Source organism: Chenopodium album, chromosome 1 (genome assembly GCF_948465745.1).
Source record: "Chenopodium album chromosome 1, dcCheAlbu1.1, whole genome shotgun sequence".
Lineage (NCBI taxonomy): Eukaryota > Viridiplantae > Streptophyta > Magnoliopsida > Caryophyllales > Amaranthaceae > Chenopodium > Chenopodium album.
In genome coordinates this window covers 13,630,048-13,650,860 of record NC_137834.1, presented here as the reverse complement: position 1 = coordinate 13,650,860, position 20,813 = coordinate 13,630,048, and the positions used below count along the sequence as shown (strand labels likewise).

At 34.6% G+C, this 20,813-nt stretch overlaps 1 protein-coding gene across 2 annotated transcripts; it reads left to right on the top strand.

Annotated features, from left to right (window-relative positions):
• Positions 1-2,769: 2,769 nt before the first annotated feature.
• On the top strand, positions 2,770-15,065 carry LOC145565345 (AMP deaminase-like). Of its 2 annotated transcripts, none has more exons than XM_081625437.1 (19): positions 2,770-3,554; positions 3,924-4,027; positions 7,244-7,451; positions 8,741-8,913; positions 9,052-9,103; positions 9,186-9,313; positions 9,405-9,584; positions 9,797-9,864; positions 9,944-10,086; positions 10,217-10,278; positions 11,138-11,251; positions 12,054-12,194; positions 12,689-12,841; positions 12,989-13,042; positions 13,142-13,252; positions 13,693-13,866; positions 13,942-14,022; positions 14,648-14,746; positions 14,835-15,065. In XM_081625437.1, the coding sequence occupies exons 1-19, from the start codon at positions 3,050-3,052 to the stop codon at positions 14,904-14,906; spliced, it is 2,622 nt and encodes an 873-aa protein (XP_081481563.1). In that variant the 5' UTR covers positions 2,770-3,049; the 3' UTR covers positions 14,907-15,065. The 2 variants fall into 2 exon arrangements, with proteins under 2 accessions (XP_081481563.1, XP_081481531.1); XM_081625405.1 differs by having other exon boundaries at positions 2,771-3,554; positions 3,921-4,027.
• Positions 15,066-20,813: the final 5,748 nt, after the last annotated feature.

Genomic DNA, 20,813 nt, shown 5'->3' with positions numbered 1-20,813 from the left:
GGGATTGTGGGAAATATTTCATATTTATTATACTTAATTTTATCTTAACTATCTTTATTTCCATCTTCTCACGTTAACAAAACTTAATCATGTATAACACCTTTTTTTTTTTTTTTTTTTTTTTTTTTGGAAAATTTGTAAAAAAAAACTTTTAAGTGCACCATTTTGCGGAAAAAGTGTCTTTTAAAAGCTTTATCGTAAAAGAAAACCTGAAGATAATTTTTTTTTTTTTTTTGTTGAAGACAATGTACCACTAATCTACTTAATTAAGCTGTTACTCCCTTTGTCACAGTTTACTTGCAACATTCTGACTAGACACGCTTGCCGATATACGGGTTTGACCGTTGATGTCTTTTTTATATATTTATATAAGTTATAAAAAATTTATATTAAGAAACTATACTTTTAAATAGACCAAAAAAACATCTTACGTGATTACATTGACTTTCATGTAATAGTTAAAAAAGATGGTCAAAGAGAGATGTGTGAAAAGTGCAAAAAGTCAAACTGTTGCGAGTAATTAGGGACGGAGGGAGTATTTTTTTCCTAATAACTCTCACTTAGCCATTTGATGATAATTAAATTAAATTATAAACATGAATAAAAACATTAACCACCATTCCCACCACCCCCAGCCACCCTATCCCTTTCCTCCTCCCGTGGTAGCATCCCCCTTCCCCCAATCGAGTCGGCGCCCTGAACCGCCAGCCGACCCCTCTCCTTTTCCCCCTTACTCCCGCTGCATCCCCCCTCTTCCTTAAACTCTAACCCCGGCAATTACTTCTTCAATTAGAGAATCAACTGAGACAGCGATGAGAGCATCAACACCGAGTGGCGGAGGATCGATCCTTGGAGAGGTTAGCAACGACAAGAAAGTGGGGGGAGAGAGAGACTGAGAGAGTGTGAGTCAAGGAGAGAAAAGGAAAAGGGAGATCGAGAAGAAGCGTGAGGCACCTGATCGGAAACACCCATTAAGGAGGGTCGAGGGTTGCAGCGGGGGTAAGCAGGAAGGGTAGGAGGGTCGGCTGGTGGTCGAGGTGGGTCACCAGTAATTGGGGTTTCAAGGCGGCGGTTCGGTTAAGGAGAAGGGGCTGCTACCATGGGAGGGGGAAAGGAAGAGGGTGGCTGGTGGTGGTGGACTGGTGGGGATGGTGATTTATTATTTTTTTTGTTTTAATTTTTGTTTATAATTTAATTTAATTATTAAATGGCTAAGTGAAAGTTATAGGGTAATTAGGAAAAAAAATTACAGCTATAGTCTTGAAGAAAAAAAATTTCACAATTGGGCTTTCTTTTACTATGGGCCTATTCTGATTGACTGAAGTGAGTTGAACTGAACTTATTGGAGATGAACTGAATATTTTATGAGAGAGGAAATTAAACACTAAACTGAACTGAAGTGAAATAAGCTGAAGAGACAGACATTAAAATGTTAAAAATCGGTTTTTTTTTTGCCAAAAAGTTTTTAAAAGGGATTTTTTTTTCCATAAAATGGTGCATTTAAAAGGTTGTTTTTTGATAAATTTTCCTATTTATTAAATATATTTTTCCTCAAATATTATTCATATCATTCAAAGTTTAATAAGCTCTACTACACCATAAAAAAAAACAAATAAACAATCAATCAGAAGGAAGATCAAAAGTATCCTAGCTAACAACATCCTCTTCACCATAAGAAAGACTATAAGACCATCTTTAATGGTGAGACTCAACTTTGAGTATTGAAATACAAATGAGTTGGTTTTTTTTACCTCCAATGGTGATATCCAACCCACTTCTCAATTTAGTAACTCATGTGAAGTCTAATTTCCCAATTGTGAGACTTTTTAAACTATACTAATGTCACTAAAAACAAATAAACAATCAATCAGAAGGAAGATCAAAAGTATCCTAGCTAACAACATCCTCTTCACCATAATAAAGACTATAAGACCATCTTTAATGGTGAGACTCAACTTTGAGTATTGAAATACAAATGAGTTGGTTTTTTTTACCTCCAATGGTGATATCCAACCCACTTCTCAATTTAGTAACTCATGTGAAGTCTAATTTCCCAATTGTGAGACTTTTTAAACTATACTAATGTCACTTTCAATTTATGGCCCACCGAATCATATTTTAAAATTTTTTTAGAAAAAAAATAAAAATAAACTTGAATAAAATACAAAACATATTATAATATTGATAATGGTCCATCCTTCAAAAAAAAAAAAAAAAATTGATAAGGGCCCACACTTTTTGTCGAATGAGACTCAAAGTTGAGTATCTAAGGGCCTGTTCTCATACATTGAAATTCAGTTCAGTTTAGTTCAGTTCAGCTCCTAATTTCCTTCTCTTATAAAATATTCATTTCAGTTGAGTTCAGCTCAGTTCATTTCAGTTCAGTTCAGTCTATGAGAACAGACCCTTAATTTAGCAATTTCTTTTGGATTGCTAAGTTTAGATACCAACTTATTGATATCTTTTACAAAAAAAAAAAAAAAACTCTCTCACCTAAAAAAACTCATCTAAGTCTTACCATTGAAGAGGGTCTGATAAAGAAGTCAGTGTTGCTTCTTTAAAAAAAAAACATTTTCATATGATCATATCATAGTACAATATCAAATTATTTAATCCAAAAAACAGTCAAGTGACAACACAAAGCCACAAAGGGCCACATTTCACCTATAAATCTATAATCTTTTTCAACAAGTGGCACATTTATAAATCAATAGACTCATGATCCATACCTCGTTACTTCGTTAGTGGCCTTATAATTTGTCACTATTATCACTTGTAGTATTTATTTAATACAAAGTGGTTTTACAAATTAAAAACTTCTGCAAGTTCAGGGTTCTTGTTGTCTGCACACGTACACTCCCATTAGCAGTTTTCTTCTTTACAAAAACCCTCAATTTTTTGAATGAAGGGTTTACTCACTTGAAAATGCCGTAAACCTAACTATAACACCCCAGAAAAAATCCTCCATTTTTTACCAATCTGAGCACAACCCATTTCGATTCAAGCCAAACCAACCATAACCCAGAAAATTAACTAGAGTTATTTAATCATGGAACCTTCACCTTCAATGGTTCATTTGGCAATGGCGGCCTTCTTTGGCGCTTCATTAATGGCGATTTCTGCTTTGTTTATTCACAAGTGCAGTGTCGATCAAATCCTCGAGCGATTAATCGAAGTTCGGCGTCGAAAGGTGGTGTATCGCGACGCTCGATTGCTGGATGGTGAAGTGGAGGAAATTGCAGTATTAGAGGAGGAAGAAGAAGAATTAGGGGTAGAAGATTATGGGGGTGGTGGGAATGAAGGGTTTAATTTGCAAGACGATGATGAGGAAGAGGAGAGAGAAATTAGAGGGCAAATTTGGGGTGTTCCAAGTAAAAATGGGGTGGAAGAAAATTTGGATATGAATTTGATACCTAGTTATGGGATTTCTTCATCAGTGCCTAACTTTGGAAAGTTTTCTAATGATTGGATTGAAGATGATTCCAATAATCATGGTTTATCTTCTTCTCTTGATAAATCACACTTGCCCCTGCTTCATAGATATCTCAGAAATGGTATTTTTCTTCATCTTCTTCTATTTTTTATGATTGATTTGATTAGGAAATGATAAATAATTGCATTATATATGATTGATTATTTGATTGAAAATGAACTAGAAATTATGCATTTGAGGCTTGTATATTTTAAAACGAGTATGGGTTTAATGCCAACTAGCTTCTTTGGTTAAATTTATCGGGCAGTGTATGCTGGTATCCAAGACGTGGATGGAACTTCGTCTACATCATTGCCCTTAGCTGCTCCTTATACGTCGATTGTGTGTATTCGGAGCTAGTTGCATAGAGTATTGATAGTGGTATTGACCCGTGAACTTGGTTAGATGCTAAGAGCTCGTTTTCTGAGTGTTGTTTTTGTATCTGCAGCAGATGGTTGCTCATCCGCTCCTTTGGAAGATACAGTAACTTCCAATGGGCAAGCTAAAGAGCTTAACAGCGGAGATCCAATTCCTTCCCAAGAGAACAATAATTCTGTAAGTATTTGTGTATGCTAATTTTAGCTTCTGTCTTGGATTGATGCTTTAGAAATTAGAACCTGGTTTATTTATTGTTGAGCAGAGTATCGAGCTTGAGCTAGCTGCTTGTCAAATTGATTGGTTTGGTATAATAAAATTTTAAAGGGTTTCCCAGGAGGTCGCTCATCCTAATTAGTGGCGGATCCAGGATTTTCTGGGTGGTGGGTCACCAATCACCATTGTCTACTGATAACAAATCAATCATCAATAATGCATTGTTAAAAAAATAAAATAAAAATTAGGAGTACTCTATAATATAATATCCTCTGTTTTTTTATTTATTTTTATTTATTTTTTTTTTATTTTTTGCATTTGGTATTATTCATGATGATTAAGAAATATTTAAAGTGAAGATAATTTTATTTTTAACTTAATAAATGAAATACGAAGTACTTCGTAAGTAACTAAGTATTACTTTTAAGATTACGTTAATTCAATGAAGACAAGGTAAAATATGGGATATATAATTGGATGAACATATAATTAATGATGGCATTTTTTAATGGAAAAGTAGGAATACATATGGTAGAAGTATTATGTACAATTTAAGGAAACATAAAAATAATAAAAAAAAATTCCTCAAAACATAAACATATTACGTAAAAGGAATAGAAAATGTACATATTACAACCATTAAATAGATAAAACAATTCAATTTATTAAATTAATTGATACTGAAAAGTAACAATTTGGATTAGATTAAATAATCAAATTTTATAGTGATTATTGATGATCATATACTATTAGATTACCTATTCTAAATTATTATTATTATTATTTTAAGGAAAATTTGCGAGGAAGGTCCTTATATGAGGTCGACCTTGTGTGGAAGGTCCTTTTATGAAAAAGGTGGCATGGAAGGTCCTTATATGAACTTTTGGTTGCGAGGAGGGTCCGTTGACCGAATTCCGGCGTTGACCAAAATTTTCCGGCCACTTAAAATCACGTGCTTAGCACGTGACCACTTAACTCCCCCCCCCCTTTTTTTTCTTTCCCTTCCTTTCTCACGATTTTCCTTCTTTCCCCTCATTTCTCCCTCCTTCAAACCTTTTAAACTCCTCAAATGTGACTTGCAACTAACCATTAATGGCGAATTATGAGTGTAGTTGGCGATTAACTCCAAAAGATATGACTTTAACTTTCTCCCTCTTCTGTCATTTTCATATTAGTAAAAAGTACCAATTTTTTTGTTCTACAAATACAATATCTTTGTTAACTTAAAAAATGAAAAACGTAAAGCAAATTGAAAAAGAATTCTCACCTTAATTGATTCGCTTGTTGATTATAGGTTGTGTTTTCCTTTCAATTGTGATTCGAAAGATAAGAATTTAAGTTTTGTGAGTTTCAATTGCTGAATTTAGGGTTTGAAGGAGGGAGAAATGAGGGGAAAGAGGGAAAATCGTGAGAAAGGAAGGGAAAGAAATAAAAAAAAAAAAAAAAGAGGGAGTTAAGTGGTCACGTGCTAAGCACGTGATTTTAAGTGGCCGGAAAATTTTGGTCAACGCCGGAGTTCGGTCAACGGACCCTCCTCGCAACCAAAAGTTCATATAAGGACCTTCCATGCCACCTTTTTCATAAAAGGACCTTCCACACAAGGTCGACCTCATATAAGGACCTTCCTCGCAAATTTTCCTTATTTTAAATGGTGGGTCCTGTGACCCACCATGACCAAGCTTGCATCCGCCAATGATCCTAATACTACTCTTAAATCATTGTGACTCATGCCAAGTGATGTGACAAAGTTTTACACTAGCTGTTGCTGGCCTACCAAAACCCTCCTCCTTTATCTGGCGGAGTTAAATTTTTACTGATTTTGCATATTAAAATTGATTTTTCAATCTTTCAATAGTGTTATTTGTTAATTGAAGTTAATCTTTTTACTATTACAGATTAAAACCGAGTATTATTGATCACGAAGTAATTTAAGTTGATAAGAACTAAGCCTAATTCTTGGGAAAGAAATTAATGAGAAAGTAAAGATCAGTAACTTCAAATTAGTAACACTTTCGGATATTCTGAAATAAAAAATATATTATGTTGAAGCAAAATCTATTATGCCATTGTTGATTCACTAGTTTTCAATGTCTTCTTGTTCTTGTAGTCTTCTAATGACGAATATGCATTAGAAAATTGTACTTTAAGGTACATACTATAAATTTTTTTTTTTGTGACATTTTTTTTTTGGTGAATTTGTTACTAGTTTGTCCGTCAATGGATTATAAAGGACAAGATACAGAAAAAATATAGAAGACGTTTTCAATATAAAGCATAATAAGGGGAAATAAGAATTTTTTTTAAAAAAAAAATCCCCCTCCATCCCTACTCCATTTTCTCCTGTAAAGCTCCAACCTCCATATTTAACTTCGCTGCCCTTTTTCCCCCTTCAATGACGTCATCATTGGTCAAGGTTGTGATACTGGTGGATCTGGGGAGGAGTTGTATGTAGAGGAGAGAGAATGAAAGGTAGAGAACTAGGAGAAAGGTTGTGATACTGGTGGATCTGGGGAAGGTTGTGTCTGGGGTTGAGTATGGGAAGGTGGCTTATTGGGGGATATGTAGAGCTGAGATTCAGTGATCATGACCTCTTTAGTGGAAGAAGGGAGAAGATGGTGTGGTTGGTTAGTAGCAGTACCATGTACCTTGTGGGTTGTGGGGGGTATTTAGGCTGGTAATGCTGGTGGCAGTTGGGCTGGTTTTGGTGCTGGTGCTGGTGCCTCAGTGTCGAAAGGGATGTGTGAGGACATATTGTAGGTAGATGCAGCTCATATGGTGATCTAAAAATCATTTATGGGTTTCCCTTCTTAAGTTTTTTAGGGGGCATTTTTAAAAATTCCCTCGCTGGGGGGGGGGGGGGGGGAATTTTGGTGTCTTTCTCATAGACCGCTCTATATGTTGACAGTATTTTTCATGGGGAGGAGAAGTTGTGGAAGTTCATGGTCTGGTAGAGGCTTGGGGTTTCCCCCCTTTCCCCATTTTTATCTTTCAAAAAAATAGTTGTTTTCCCCCAATATTTGATGAAAAGTCCACCCAAAATCATTGAGTTGTTTAAAACTTTTAACTACCTGCCACAATATCTTCTATTTGGATTATGTTCTGCAATTTCACGAATTGAATATACTTTAGTTGTACATAACTGAGACTCCTTTTTGACGTTATTTACATATGGAGTTTCAGGATAGTAAAGTGACAGTTCAAAAGTCACCTGCTTTACCAGTTGGATACGAAAACCACAACACTATGCAAGATCAGAAATCCAGAGTTGCTGCTTGTGACCGAAAAGCTATTTTAGATTTGCCTGCTAATGTAGAGATAGACATGCCTTCAACTGTTGCTGGAGGCAATGATGCTGAAACCATTCTACCGCTGAAAGCTCCAGTACCTGGTTAGCTGATCATCCTGAAACATTAATGCTAGCATCTTTAATTTTTGTGTAACGTGTTGGCTAGAGGAGGGTCTCTGCAGTGCCCCCTCCTGTACAAGATATGAAAACTTTTATTTAACTAGAAATGCAGTATAGTGTTTGATAATGAAGTAGAAAGCAGACAAGCTGTCAGATTAAAAGGAAAAGTTCATTCCATTAAGAATGACTTTTGAAATTATAGTTTTGGTCTCTCCTTCCTTTCACCAATCATATAAGTGATGTGGATCAATACTTGTATGACCACTTTGGCTTTTTTTTTTTCCTTTCCACTTAAAATCCCCTGAACTAATACTGATATTGAACTTTTTAAAGTTATTAGCCATTTCTATTTTTAATGTTTTATTTAGCCCTTGACTGAACTTATTTTTTGGTGAAAAGAACAACCCCCGAGGCCTCCTTCGTTCCTTGAACTTTTCATTTTCTGTAGTACCAATTTGAAAGATGTAACTTATTTAAAATGATCAGCTTTATATGATCTTGCAAAATAAAAAGAGGTAGGATATGAGACTGTTCACCTTGTTATGCACATAATTAAAGCACCATGAAGACTACATTACATAGACTATGATAGCCTTATTTATTTGCTGTTGTCTTTATTACTTTTCTTTGATATGAAAACCTTGAATTTTGTGAAAGGCAAATTTGAAAGTGCTCACTAGATTTGAGGGCAACCTGAAATTGTTAAGTTGTAAAACTAACGAAGTTGTAGTGACTAGAAGAAAATATAAAAAAAATCTAATCAGGAATATGTGTCATATGCTTTTAGGTTCAGATCTGATAAGAGCTGAAGCCATACTTGGCCAGTCATATTAGTCTGTTGAAGAAAGAAAATGTTTTCTTTAGAGTACTTGAATCTGAAATAGTTTGACAATTAAAGTGGGCTTGGCAAGCTGAATATTATTTATTTGCTGGTGGAGCTTCTTGCAAAGTTCTGCACGAGGTCACTTTTAAAGCTCTTCATTGATAGTGTTATTTTTTTGAAGATGACTTGCTACTGGTTGTTAACTCATATTTACTTGTATTTCACAGGTCGTCTGCAATTTAGTTTGCCTCTTTTTTTTTTAATGCTCTCAGTACCTTGTAGCAATATTCTGTGTATGCCATTTATGCACGTGCAATCATTTTTATATTTTTCGTCATTTTGCATCAGCCAAATGAAATACGAGTACCATAATATATGTTTTTCTGTTCAATTTGGTTACCTATACTTTATTCTGCAATGATATTATATTTATCTAAAATGTGAATAGTTCCTTTAAACGTGGAAGAGGAGGAAGTCCAAAAACTGCTTCGTGATTGTTTAGAACTACGGGAGGCTTATGTTTACAAGGAGCAAGTTACACCATGGACCAAACCAGTTGATTCTACTGCGTCTGGAAAGATTGAAGACCCTTTTCACTTTTCTCCAGTCGAGAAGACTAATGTAAAGTTTTTCTTTTCTAGTGAAGGAATTGCATGTGTCTAAACCCTAGTTTACTTACTAGTCCTATTTTGAAGTACTTTAGTTGGCTGGGTTCATACACCTTGAGCTTTGACTGAATTTACTCCCTTTTTGAAGCAGCATGATTTTAGGATGGAAGATGGTGTTGTACATGTTTATGCAAGCAAAGACGGTGAGCAGCATAGCTTTATTAGAGAGAGTTTCTCTATGGACTCTTATCTTTATTTTCTTATATCGTTATCCTCATATTTCAGATATGGAAGAGCTTTTTCCTGTTCCAAGTGCAACACAATTTTTCACTGACATGCATCAAGTTTTAAAGGTCGTTTCAAACGGAAATGTCAGTTCTGCTTGCTACCATCGATTACGGTTTCTTGAGGAGGTATTTTATTAAAATAAATTTGTTTCTGTTTTTGCAGCCATTTAGTGTCTGTCTTATGATAACATGCATCTGATATCCTAACCCCATGCAGAAATTTCGTCTTTATCTGTTAGTAAATGCAGACAGGGAATTTCTGGCTCAGAAGAGTGCACCGCATCGTGATTTTTACAATATTAGAAAGGTTGATACACATATCCACCATTCTGCTTGCATGAATCAGAAGCATCTTCTTCGATTTATAAAGTCCAAACTGAGAAAGGAACCTGACGAGGTAGTTTAATTTTCTATCTTGATATCTATTGATGTTGTTGCCTTAGTAAAGTTTTTCTTTTGGAAAACTTCCTTGTAACCTGTTTTGAGCTTTTTTTTTTCCTTTTCACATTATTAATTTTTTTCATTTCTCTTTTTCAATGGTGAATCCTGTAAGATCTAAGTCTTCATTTTTGTTGCAAGGTGGTTCACTTTTTGTTTGCCTTATTGTAGGTTGTCATATTTCGGGATGGAAAATACCTTACTTTAAAAGAAGTTTTTGAGAGTTTGGACTTGACAGGGTAAGTTAGGCCTGACTCTTCTGAAATGCTTCTTTGCTTTCCTGACCCTTCCGTATCTTATTTTTCATCAACTTTTCAGATATGATTTGAATGTTGACTTGTTGGACGTACATGCTGATAAGACTACCTTTCATCGATTTGATAAATTCAATCTCAAATACAATCCTTGTGGACAGAGCAGACTCAGAGAAATCTTCTTAAAGCAGGACAATCTTATCCAAGGTTTATGCATGATTTAATCAGTACTTTTGTTAACTTGGCTAGTCAAAGGAGAATTTTCATCTCTGTAGAAATCAATCAGGATCAAATTTCAATGCTATATCTTAATTATTGCTAATTAAGTATTTTGCAGGACGTTTTTTGGCAGAAGTAACAAAAGAAGTTTTAGTTGATCTCGAGGCTAGCAAATACCAGGTCTGAGCTTGGCCAAAATATTAATTTTTTTCTTCTAGAAAGAATATATTGTACTTGGTGTTATTTTTAGATTTTCCATTTTTCCTACCTCCGTTTTTTTGGTTGACACGTGTTCCTTTTTAGGAATTTTTTTAGTTGATGCGTATTCCTTTTTAGGAAGTTTATTTTTAGTTGACCCCACCACAAACTTGATTAAATAAGCTAAGTACATGGTCTACCCACTTGTGTTAACATTCTCTCTCCTCTTCTTAAAGTGTGTGCCTAAATTGAACGTGTCATCTATAACTAAACGGAGGAAGTATTAAGGGTGCTTGAGCTTTATATGACTTATTTCAGCATTGACATGGAAAGTGCACCGCAACTTACTGTGGTTTTTATTTACGAACATGCATAATTCCATTGTGGATTTTTAGTCTGATTAAGTGGAATTTGATGAAAGAAACCACTTTACATCAGTTTAGAGTTACCATGAGTTGATGGATATGACCCTTGCACTTTTATTCCACTAAAATTATTTTAATGGCTCAATTGTTATTAGGTCATAAACCATGAGAAAGTTATTCAGTTTCTATATAATTTTGTATCACCAAGTATTTATTTTCTTCATTAATATTTCATCGTGTGCTGACTTCTTTAGTGGTAGTAACTGGTATGGGAAATTAATGAAGAAAAAGTAAGTATTCTGAAATGCAGATGCATTACCATAGCCTTTCATATGGTATATCCCATATAAACTTACGCATGAACTCATGCCATTCTCTCGATTTAAAACCTTATATCATGTTGGGTGTAAGTGTCATGCTTGTCATTTCCTGATTTGTTAGAGAACTGATAGATACCTTCGTGAGTTTTTTCTCAGATGGCAGAGTATAGGATCTCCGTATATGGGAGGAAGCAAAGTGAATGGGACCAGCTAGCGAGTTGGTTTATTAACAATGAGATATACAGTGAAAATGCAGTGTGGCTGATTCAGGTATAGTTATATGTTGCAGCTTATTTGATGCCAGCCTTGTAAAGAGTATATACTTTATATGTAGGTGTTAGGCACTAGACAGTCTTACTACGTGTTTATGAAACTAATAACTAATAAACAAAGTAACAATCAATCGGCTGATGTTTGAAATTCTTCCTTGGCTTGAAATCACTTTAAGCAAATGGTGAAAGTATCTAAATCATACATTCTCTAATTTTACCATACACAGTGAATTACACTTGGCAGATACTCTTCTTTTGAGTGTACTGTTCCTGGCATAGTCCACATGAGTTGAGGAGCATTGCCCCCCCCCCCCCCCCCCTCCCCTCCCCTCTTTTGGGGAAAGTGATACCTTTGACAATTGTTGTGCATCTAATGTATGCTTCCCTTTATAAACGTGTAACCTTGAGGAATTTTATCTTTCTTGAACAATATCATTGCCTTAAATGCCATAACTCGGGTATTCAGTAATTCTCCTGTGAAATGCCATAATTACTTGAAGGAGTACTAGGCTCTTAACTTCTTAAGAGAATTAGCAAATGTAGGAGAGACTGCACATTGTCATATGAAGAAAGGCAACAAAAACCACTGAACCACTTATAATGTGTAATTAAATTTAAAAGCATGTGTTTTATAGGCACATGCTGCTCCTAGTTGTAGACGGCTAGCTTAAGATTAGCATGGTCCAGGTGAAGTTTTATTAGTAGCGTTGAGATCTATTTGTTATCTTGCTATTTACTTCTGTAAAGCCAGTTTGTTGACCAAGATTTTTTCTAACTAATGTCTAAATTATTTTATCTAGCTTCCAAGGCTGTACAATGTGTACAAGAACATGGGAATTGTTACCTCGTTCCAGAACATCATTGATAATATATTCATCCCACTCTTTGAGGTCACAGTTGATCCAAATTCTCATCCCCAGCTACACGTGTTCTTGATGCAGGTAAGTTCTTTTGCTCATTGTATTGTTTATGGAGAGATAATTTTAAAAGTGCTGTTTTTCTCAAGTTGATAATTATGATTAGCTGGCTCTTTTCAGCTGGCCTTAGAATCGCAGTGTACTTGTAAGTTGTGACTGTGCCTAGTTATGCATCCACTGGAATTATGAAGAATCCCTGCAACAGTTTTTAAAGATCACGTGCACTGTTAATCGTAGCTATGATTAGATTATCACAATTTTCATTAATCCTTTAAAAAAACTCAGATTCAATTTATTCCATACAACATTTAAATAGGTTTGTTCGGATGAAGCTTTTCTTGTTATTCAATTGAGGTGCAAGTGCTTGTCACTGTGTTATAAACTTATAATTAAGTTCTATGGCAATTGCTTGATTATGTCAGGTTTAGAGCAGAAACAAAAAAAAAGGACAGGATGTTTAGGTTAGAAAATTAGGAACTTGTATTCTGCTTCAGTTCTTTCTGTTTGTTTTTCTGCAGGTTGTTGGATTTGATCTTGTAGATGATGAGAGTAAACCAGAGAGGCGACCAACCAAACATATGCCTACACCAGCTGAGTGGACTAATGAATTCAATCCTGCATTTGCATATTACACGTATTACGTTTATGCGAACTTGTATACCCTTAATAAGGTTTGTTCTCTTAGCACATGAATCGAGCTTGCACTTAGGGTGGTTCTCTGCAGTTTGATTTTTGTGTTCGTTCATTAGTTATCCTTTTCATTGCTTGTTTAAACTCTTGTGGGATTCTAAACTTCTCTTGTCCTTTTTCATCCATAGCTTCGTGAATCAAAAGGATTTCCAACAATCAAACTCCGTCCTCATTGTGGAGAGGTTGCTTTCTACACTTATTTCTGTTTGTGTGCTTCTGTCATGTCCTTATTATTAATTATTACAGTTAGATGTGATTCATACATTTGTAATCTTTTACAGGCTGGTGATGTTGACCATCTGTCTGCTGGGTTCCTTTTATGCCATAATATATCACATGGGATCAATTTGCGGAAATCTCCAGTACTGCAATATCTGTATTATCTTGCTCAGGTTAAGTTTTGCTACTTATATTTAAAATTAGTACTCTTACTAGTGTCTGCCTGAGCCAAAGCTCAGAATATTATTATAAAACAAATTATTATTTTTTTGTTTTTGAATTTTCATATTAAAAATCTTTTATATTTTATAAACGAAATTAGGAAATAGGAATTAAGGCTATTAAAGGTATTGTTGATAATTGATCTTTTCATTGTTTTAGAACTGTAGAAAAACTCTTAGGCAGGAAACTTTCTAATGAAGTGTTGACACATGTAAATCTAGGTTGTTTTATGTTTCTGTTTTAGTATGGAGTAAAAATTAAACATGTATGTTTTCTAAAACATGGATGGTTAGTTTACTCAATAATTCCTGCTTACTCTTTTCATTTCTTTGTTTACCTGTTCTTGGTAGTTTCTCTTATCAATTGCACCTTTATTATATTTATTGTGCAGGTTGGGTTGGCTATGTCTCCACTGAGCAATAACTCCCTTTTCCTTGACTATCACCGCAACCCATTTCCAATGTTTTTTCAGCGAGGTCTAAATGTCTCTCTCTCGTCTGATGATCCTTTACAAATTCATTTGACAAAGGAGGCACTTGTTGAAGAATACAGTGTTGCTGCACAGGTATGCATCATACCTGGCGGCATGATTGTCTTGATTATATTTGCACACTGTTGTTTACTCCTCTTCTCCCTCCAGGTTTGGAAGCTCAGTGCTTGTGACTTGTGTGAGGTAGCCAGGAATTCTGTCTACCAGTCTGGATTTTCGCATGCAGCAAAGGTGATAAACCTTGATTTTTTTTCTTTGAATTAAAATTGGTAGACAAGTGCAGACCACTATTAATAGGGCTTCTTGAAACTGTACTCCGTAGAGAAAAAGAAAATGCTTTAGAGAAATTGAAGTGTTTGTAGAATGTGCTACATTGTTTGAACTCGGAAATTTGTGCCCAAAACATTTTCTTGTTTTCTAGTATGGAGAAAATTTATAAGGGAATAATCAATGCAATTTTGCAATGATATAAAGAACAGCTGTCGTTATATTTGTCACAGCAGGGAAAGCATCCTGAGTAGGAAAAAAAAATGCAGAGTTGCTGTTAGTGGATACAGTTTTCTTTGTTTATTTGTACTTATTTTGCACATACTGTCCATACTCATTGAACTTTTTGAGCCAATTTTTCAAAAAGCAATACTTTACTAATCAAATTGCTTATTCAGTTTGTAAACTTCAGTGTATTAGATTGATTTCAAGAACTACAAGAATTACAAATAACTCCGGTTAAAGGAATCATGTTTTTGGGAATTCTGCTTCTTGGTGTCTTTAGTTATGATGTATTTGCTACTTAATTTATTGTCTTATGTAACTACAATTATCCTTTTGACCTTGTTTATTCTGGTACTTGTAATAGCTGCATTGGCTTGGAGGCAAATATTTCTTGAGAGGTCCAGAAAGTAATGATATCCACAAGACAAATGTTCCTAAACTGCGCATAGCATTCCGACATGAAGTAATTGTTTATTTGCAAACTTGCTGGTCTGATTGTACTCGAATGTGATGATGCCTTAAAATTAATATGCTTATATTCCTTTCAACAGACCTGGAAGGAGGAAATGCAGTATGTATACTCTGGAAAAGCAAGGATCCCCGAAGAAATCAACGATTATTGAGGGAAGAGATAATTGTAGATGTGAAATTTCATATTCTAACATCATGTTGGTGCTCACCATATTGGTCTTACCAACAAAAAAAGTCCAAAATTTTGGAAAGAATGTGGCATTTTGTTCAAGTATATATTATATGGATATCCTTGAAATTTTTTACTGTTATTTGACATGTTGCCCCCTACCCTTTCTGTGTATTAGGTCCACGTATCATGCCTTCCTCAGACTTTGAATATTCGACAGGAGCATGTATAAGTAGGTTGTACATAGTATGTTTAGATCAGTATATCTGGCTGCCAAATGAATCTATCCAAATCCACACCTTTTTCTGCATTAGTTGACCCCCTCCACCTGACCAAGTCAATTGACATGGATTCTAAGATCCTTTGGGGCCATGAAAGTACCTTTCGGGTTTCTAGAATTATCCAAAACTACGGCTGCTGTTACGAGAGATGATACTGCTGCAGTGTACTTAGAAGAGCTTATGGAACCTTTAGGTTGCAAGAAAGGTGCAGGTGTTTCGAGGGGACCAAGGAATTCCAGATCTGTCACTGTTTATATAATTCAAGCCCTTTAATCAGCATACTTTGTTCCTTGCTCAGCTGGGACCTAATATAGGTTTACTTCATCCATAGGAACACAAGATGACCGTCCATCAGGTTTCTTCATAGCAAAGCTTGATAGGATCTAAAGGGATATTACACATTTACACGGCCCTTGAAAGAGAGAGGCACCCTTTTGTGGTTTTGCGCCTTTTCCCTAGCTCACTCCGCCTTGCATTTTAGAGGCACTATCGTGTCCTCTTTGGTCCATATGTTACGACTTACAAATTTACAAGGTAGATCAATTGAACCCTCAACCGAATCCTAGTTAGCTCCCTGGCCGCTTCCAATGATGTATTCTCAAAGTTGGCCAAACATATGTGCAGCATGCCCATGTGCTTTGAAATTCTTCTTCAATAGTGATGGGTTTTGGATGATACAAAACAATATCGTTTAGGATTTGTGTAAAACAGAACTACAAAATGGTGATGAGCTGATGACTGCTGAGTTTTGGATGCGTGCATTCAAAATTTTAAAATTTTTAAAACCAAAGAAAACTACTACAAAGTACATGAAAACCATTTCCAATGGTGAGAGCAAAAGCTAAATGATGTTAGCTTAAAAAACAGAGGAAGTATGATTTTAAATAGCTAAAATTGACTTCAATAGCATCAACTATTAAGTTTAGTGTAGAGAATAGCACAACCTTAATCAGGTGTACTCCACATCCCAAACTTAAGTTTGGTGCAGAAAATGTCACAAATGATATCGGAGACCAGAAATTCTAAAAAGCATATTTTTATTAATTTAATATTTTTAACAAATTTCACCCATTTAAAAAATTCTCTTACCTATTTAATTAATTAACTGTCCTAAGAACATGCCCCATTTATTTTAATTCAGTTATTAACCCCAATTAGTAAAAATTAATATTTTTTTTTTTTGAGAGAATTAAAATTAATATTACTTCTTGAATAACACCAATGTAAACGAGGAAGAAGACAAACATCAATCTTAAAATCCTAGGCAATCAATAGGCACATGACATTCTTTATATTGTATTTTGGTAAATTATGAAACTCAATTTTGACATCTATGCTGAATACAAGCATTTGGTTATTATTATTATTATTATTATTATTATTATTATTATTATTATTATTATTATTATTATTATATTTTTATATACGTAATTTTAGGTTATTAGGGCATTCTTTTGGTATTAATGTATTATGATGATTTGTTGAAATTGATGCGTTGTTTGGATGAATTTGTATAATTTGCGTAGTGAGATTTTTATTTTGCAAAACATAATCCATTTATTGCAATTCATCATGGATTACAAAATATGTTAAAGAAGAGTAATTAGGGAGCACGTGCTAGCCGCTAGGTATCATAAAGTAAATAAATAATTTAGGGAAAATTAAAAAGGGTGAGAATTGGTTAAAAAAAAACATTTTTTTTGACACCATTTATGACATTTTCTGCACCAAACTTTATAGTTTAGGCCAATTGTCCAGATTGGTAAATAAAAAAAGACACCTATCGATTATTTGATAAAAAAAAACTTATTCCGGCGACAATTTAGTTAAAAAAAGCTAACCATATGCGACAATTTGGTTAAAACAATAAAATCCGGCAACATTTAGACCAAAAAATCTAATTTTTTTCGACAAACACTTTAAAATTCCTAATTTAATTTGTTTTTGTGTTTTAAAAATTATTTTTCCTATTTAAAATTTTGAACTAATATGTCATCCTCTTTATATTTTGCTAGATTCCAATACCAAATTTATTTTCAACCCCTTTTTTTTTAAAAAAAAATTCGTTAATAAGGGTATGAAACTTAAATGAAAATTGATACTTCAACATTTTTTTTCTTGAAATTGATATTTCCATAGAAAAAGGTTGGTAAAAAAACCACGAAAAACAAACTAAATTAAGCATTCGCGAGTAATTTATCGGAATTTTTTGTAGTTATTGAGTTAATTGTCGTCTAAGATCATATTATTTACCAAATTAACGATTAGGGTTAGTTTTTTTTTTTTATTTATTTTTTTTATTTATTTTTTTTTTTTACCAAATTGTTGCCGGAGATATTTTTTGACCAATTTGTCGCTAAGTGCTTGTTCTCATTGATGAACTCAGCTGAACTGAACTGAACTGAACTGAACTGAACTGAAATGAATATTTTATAAGAGAAGGAAATTAGGAGCTAAACTGAACTAAACTTATTAGAGCTGAACTGAGCGAAAAATAATCGTATGACAATAGGCCCTAAGGATCTTTTTTCATTTACCAATCTGGTCAATTGGCCTAATAGTTTGTGATGTAGAATGCACTCGATTAAGGTTGTGCTATTCTCTACACCGAACATATATTTGGTGCTATTGATACTAATTTTGCCACTAATATATTAAAAGACGTTACTAAGAAAGTCTCTGTGCCACATAGACCACGCCATGTCACCTACTCCATATTTCATTATGCCACATTATCACTATCATATAAAGAAACGATGATAAGGGGATTCAAACACCCAACCTTTTATAAGAAAGATAGTTACTTAACTATCTAAGCCAATCATAAACTATATTATAAACATGAAAATAAATGTATATAATTGATAATCAAAAGATCTAATTAAAATAGTAACCGGTGCAACGCCGAATCAATCAATCAATCAATCAAAGCCTTAATCCCAAAAGTGGGGTCGGCTAACATGAACCAAATTTGATTATTCCGTGTAGTCATCAACATAAATCTTTCTCCTCCATCCCTTACGATCCAAAACTTCATCCTCACGTAAATCCATGCACTTCATATCCTTCCTCACTCCTTCCAACCAAGTCATCTTTGGTCTCCCTCTTCCTCGTTTAATCCCTCCATGGTCCCACTCTTCCACTCTTCGCACCGGTGCACCCTCGGGTCTCCGTCTTACATGTCCAAACCAACGCAGACGATTTTCCCTTAATTTATGTGTTTGTTGGTTTTCGGATCAATAATTCACATCACAACTCAAGAAGCACATGAAAAAAAGGTTCGTACCTAGTGATTATGTTCAAGATATTTACCTTAAGATGCAAACTTTTAAACAAAATTCTATGACTGTTGAGAATTACATTGTTGAATTTGAAAAGTTATGCATGCTATGTGGTTTAGAAGAGATTGTTGAGCATAAGATTGCTAGATTTATTTCGGGGTTGATTGATAATATTGCTGAAAAAGTTGAATTGCAACAATATTGGTCCTTTGAGGATGTTTGCAAGGTAGCTTTGAAAGTTGAAAAACAGATAAAGGGGAAGAAAGGGACGTACACTAAGTCCTTTGTAAAAGATTTCACTAAACCTTTTGAGAAGAATAGCTTGGAGAAAAGTGGTTCTAGTTCGAACTACAAGGAGACTAAATCAAAATTTGAAGCTCCTAAAAAGTTTGTTGAAGATAGGAAGTGTTTCAAGTGTGGTAGTGTTGGTCACATTGCAACTAATTGTCCATCAAAAAGAGTAATGACTGCTCAAGAGTGGGAACAAGAACAAGCTAAGTGTGAGCAAGGTAGTGACTATGAAGAAAAGAACGAAGAGGAAAACTTTGAAGAAGAGGAGGGGCATATTGACGAAATTGATCCCGAGACTCATGGTCAAAGTTTGGTTCTAAGAAGGGCATTACACTCTAAAACCGTACCTATGGAAAACAATCAAAGGGAGAAAATCTTTCTTACAAGGTGCAAGGTAGAAGATAGGTTGTGTGATATGATCATAGACACCGGGAGTTGCACTAATGTGGTATCTACTACTTTGGTAGACAAATTGAAGTGGCCAACTACTGAACATCCAAGCCCTTATAAGCTTCATTGGCTTAATAATTCGAGTGATGTTAAGGTAACTAAACAAGCCTTAATCTCCTTTTCAATTGGTAAATTTCATGATAAAGTTTTGTGTGATGTTTGTCCTATGGATGCTTGTCATATACTGTTAGGCCGTCCTTGGCAATATGATAGATTTGTGAAGTTTGATGGAAGGACTAATGTGTATGTTGTGAGAAAAGGAGAAAAAGAGAGACCGGTTGCTTTAAAACCTTTGATAAGCAACAAGCCTTCTAATGTTACCTCTAATTCGAAGAGTTCTTATTTGATTAGTGAGAGGGAATTAGAAAAAGAGATTTGCAGCAACAATGTGGTATATATACTTGTTTCTAATGAGATTCGAATTGATCAAAATAAGCAAGCAAAGAGGCCGTATGAATTGGAATCTGTTTTAGAAGAATTCAAGGATGTCTTTCCTAAGGAATTACCTCCGGGACTACCTCCTATTCGTGGGATAGAGCATCAAATTGACTTGATTCCGGGAGCACCCTTACCTAATAAGGCAGCCTATAGAAGTAATCCGGAAGAAACAAAGGAGATGCAAAGGCAAATTGAAGAGCTTATGACTAGAGGATACGTGAGGGAAAGTATGAGCCCTTGTGCCGTGCCTACTTTACTTGTCCCAAAGAAAGATGGGAGTTGGCGCATGTGTATTGATAGTAGGAGTGTGAATAACATCACTATCAAATACCGATTTCCTATTCCAAGATTAGATGATCTACTTGATGAACTACATGGTTCAAAGTTGTTTTCTAAGATTGATCTTATGAGTGGTTATCATCAAATTCGAATAAGAAAGGAAAGATTTCCAGGAAAACGCAAGAATAAGTTGATGCCTAGAAGTGAAGGTCCTTTCAAGATTATTGAGAAGATCAATGACAATGCTTATAAGTTAGAACTTCCGGGAGAATATGGAGTTAGTGCTACATTCAATGTTGGCGATTTGGCAATTGAAAAGGAGATTTACCAATTGAAATTTGCGTGAAGAATTTACAGAGCTATAGTTGCGTAAGTTTGCCAAGCTTATCATACTGTCATATTAGTTTCGAGTTTCATGCATAGCTTTCCGATCATATACTAGGTGTTAATTCTTGTATTTGGTTTTGGGTTTATTAGGGTGAGAGTATTCTTATCATTGCATAACTTCTACTGTATGTGATAATAAATTTCATACACTCTCACCCAAATACCCAATCAATTACAGTAAATAAAATGTCTAGAATATGTGAGGCAAGCTATGCATAAAACCCGAAACTAATATGACAAGATATTCCGTAACCGGTGCAACGCCGAGCTACACACTAATTAACTTTACTTAAAAAAAATCATACTCCGTAGAAAATTAATTACGAAATTACCAGTAGATAAAATTATGTTCATAGAATTTTCTTTAAAAAAAAAAAAGTATGTCCATAGAAGATAAACTTGGAATTTGTAGAGTCTAGAGTGTAAGAGTACAACTATAAGTAAGCCCATCAAAGCTGTCTCTACTCCCCCACTTTTCCTCCA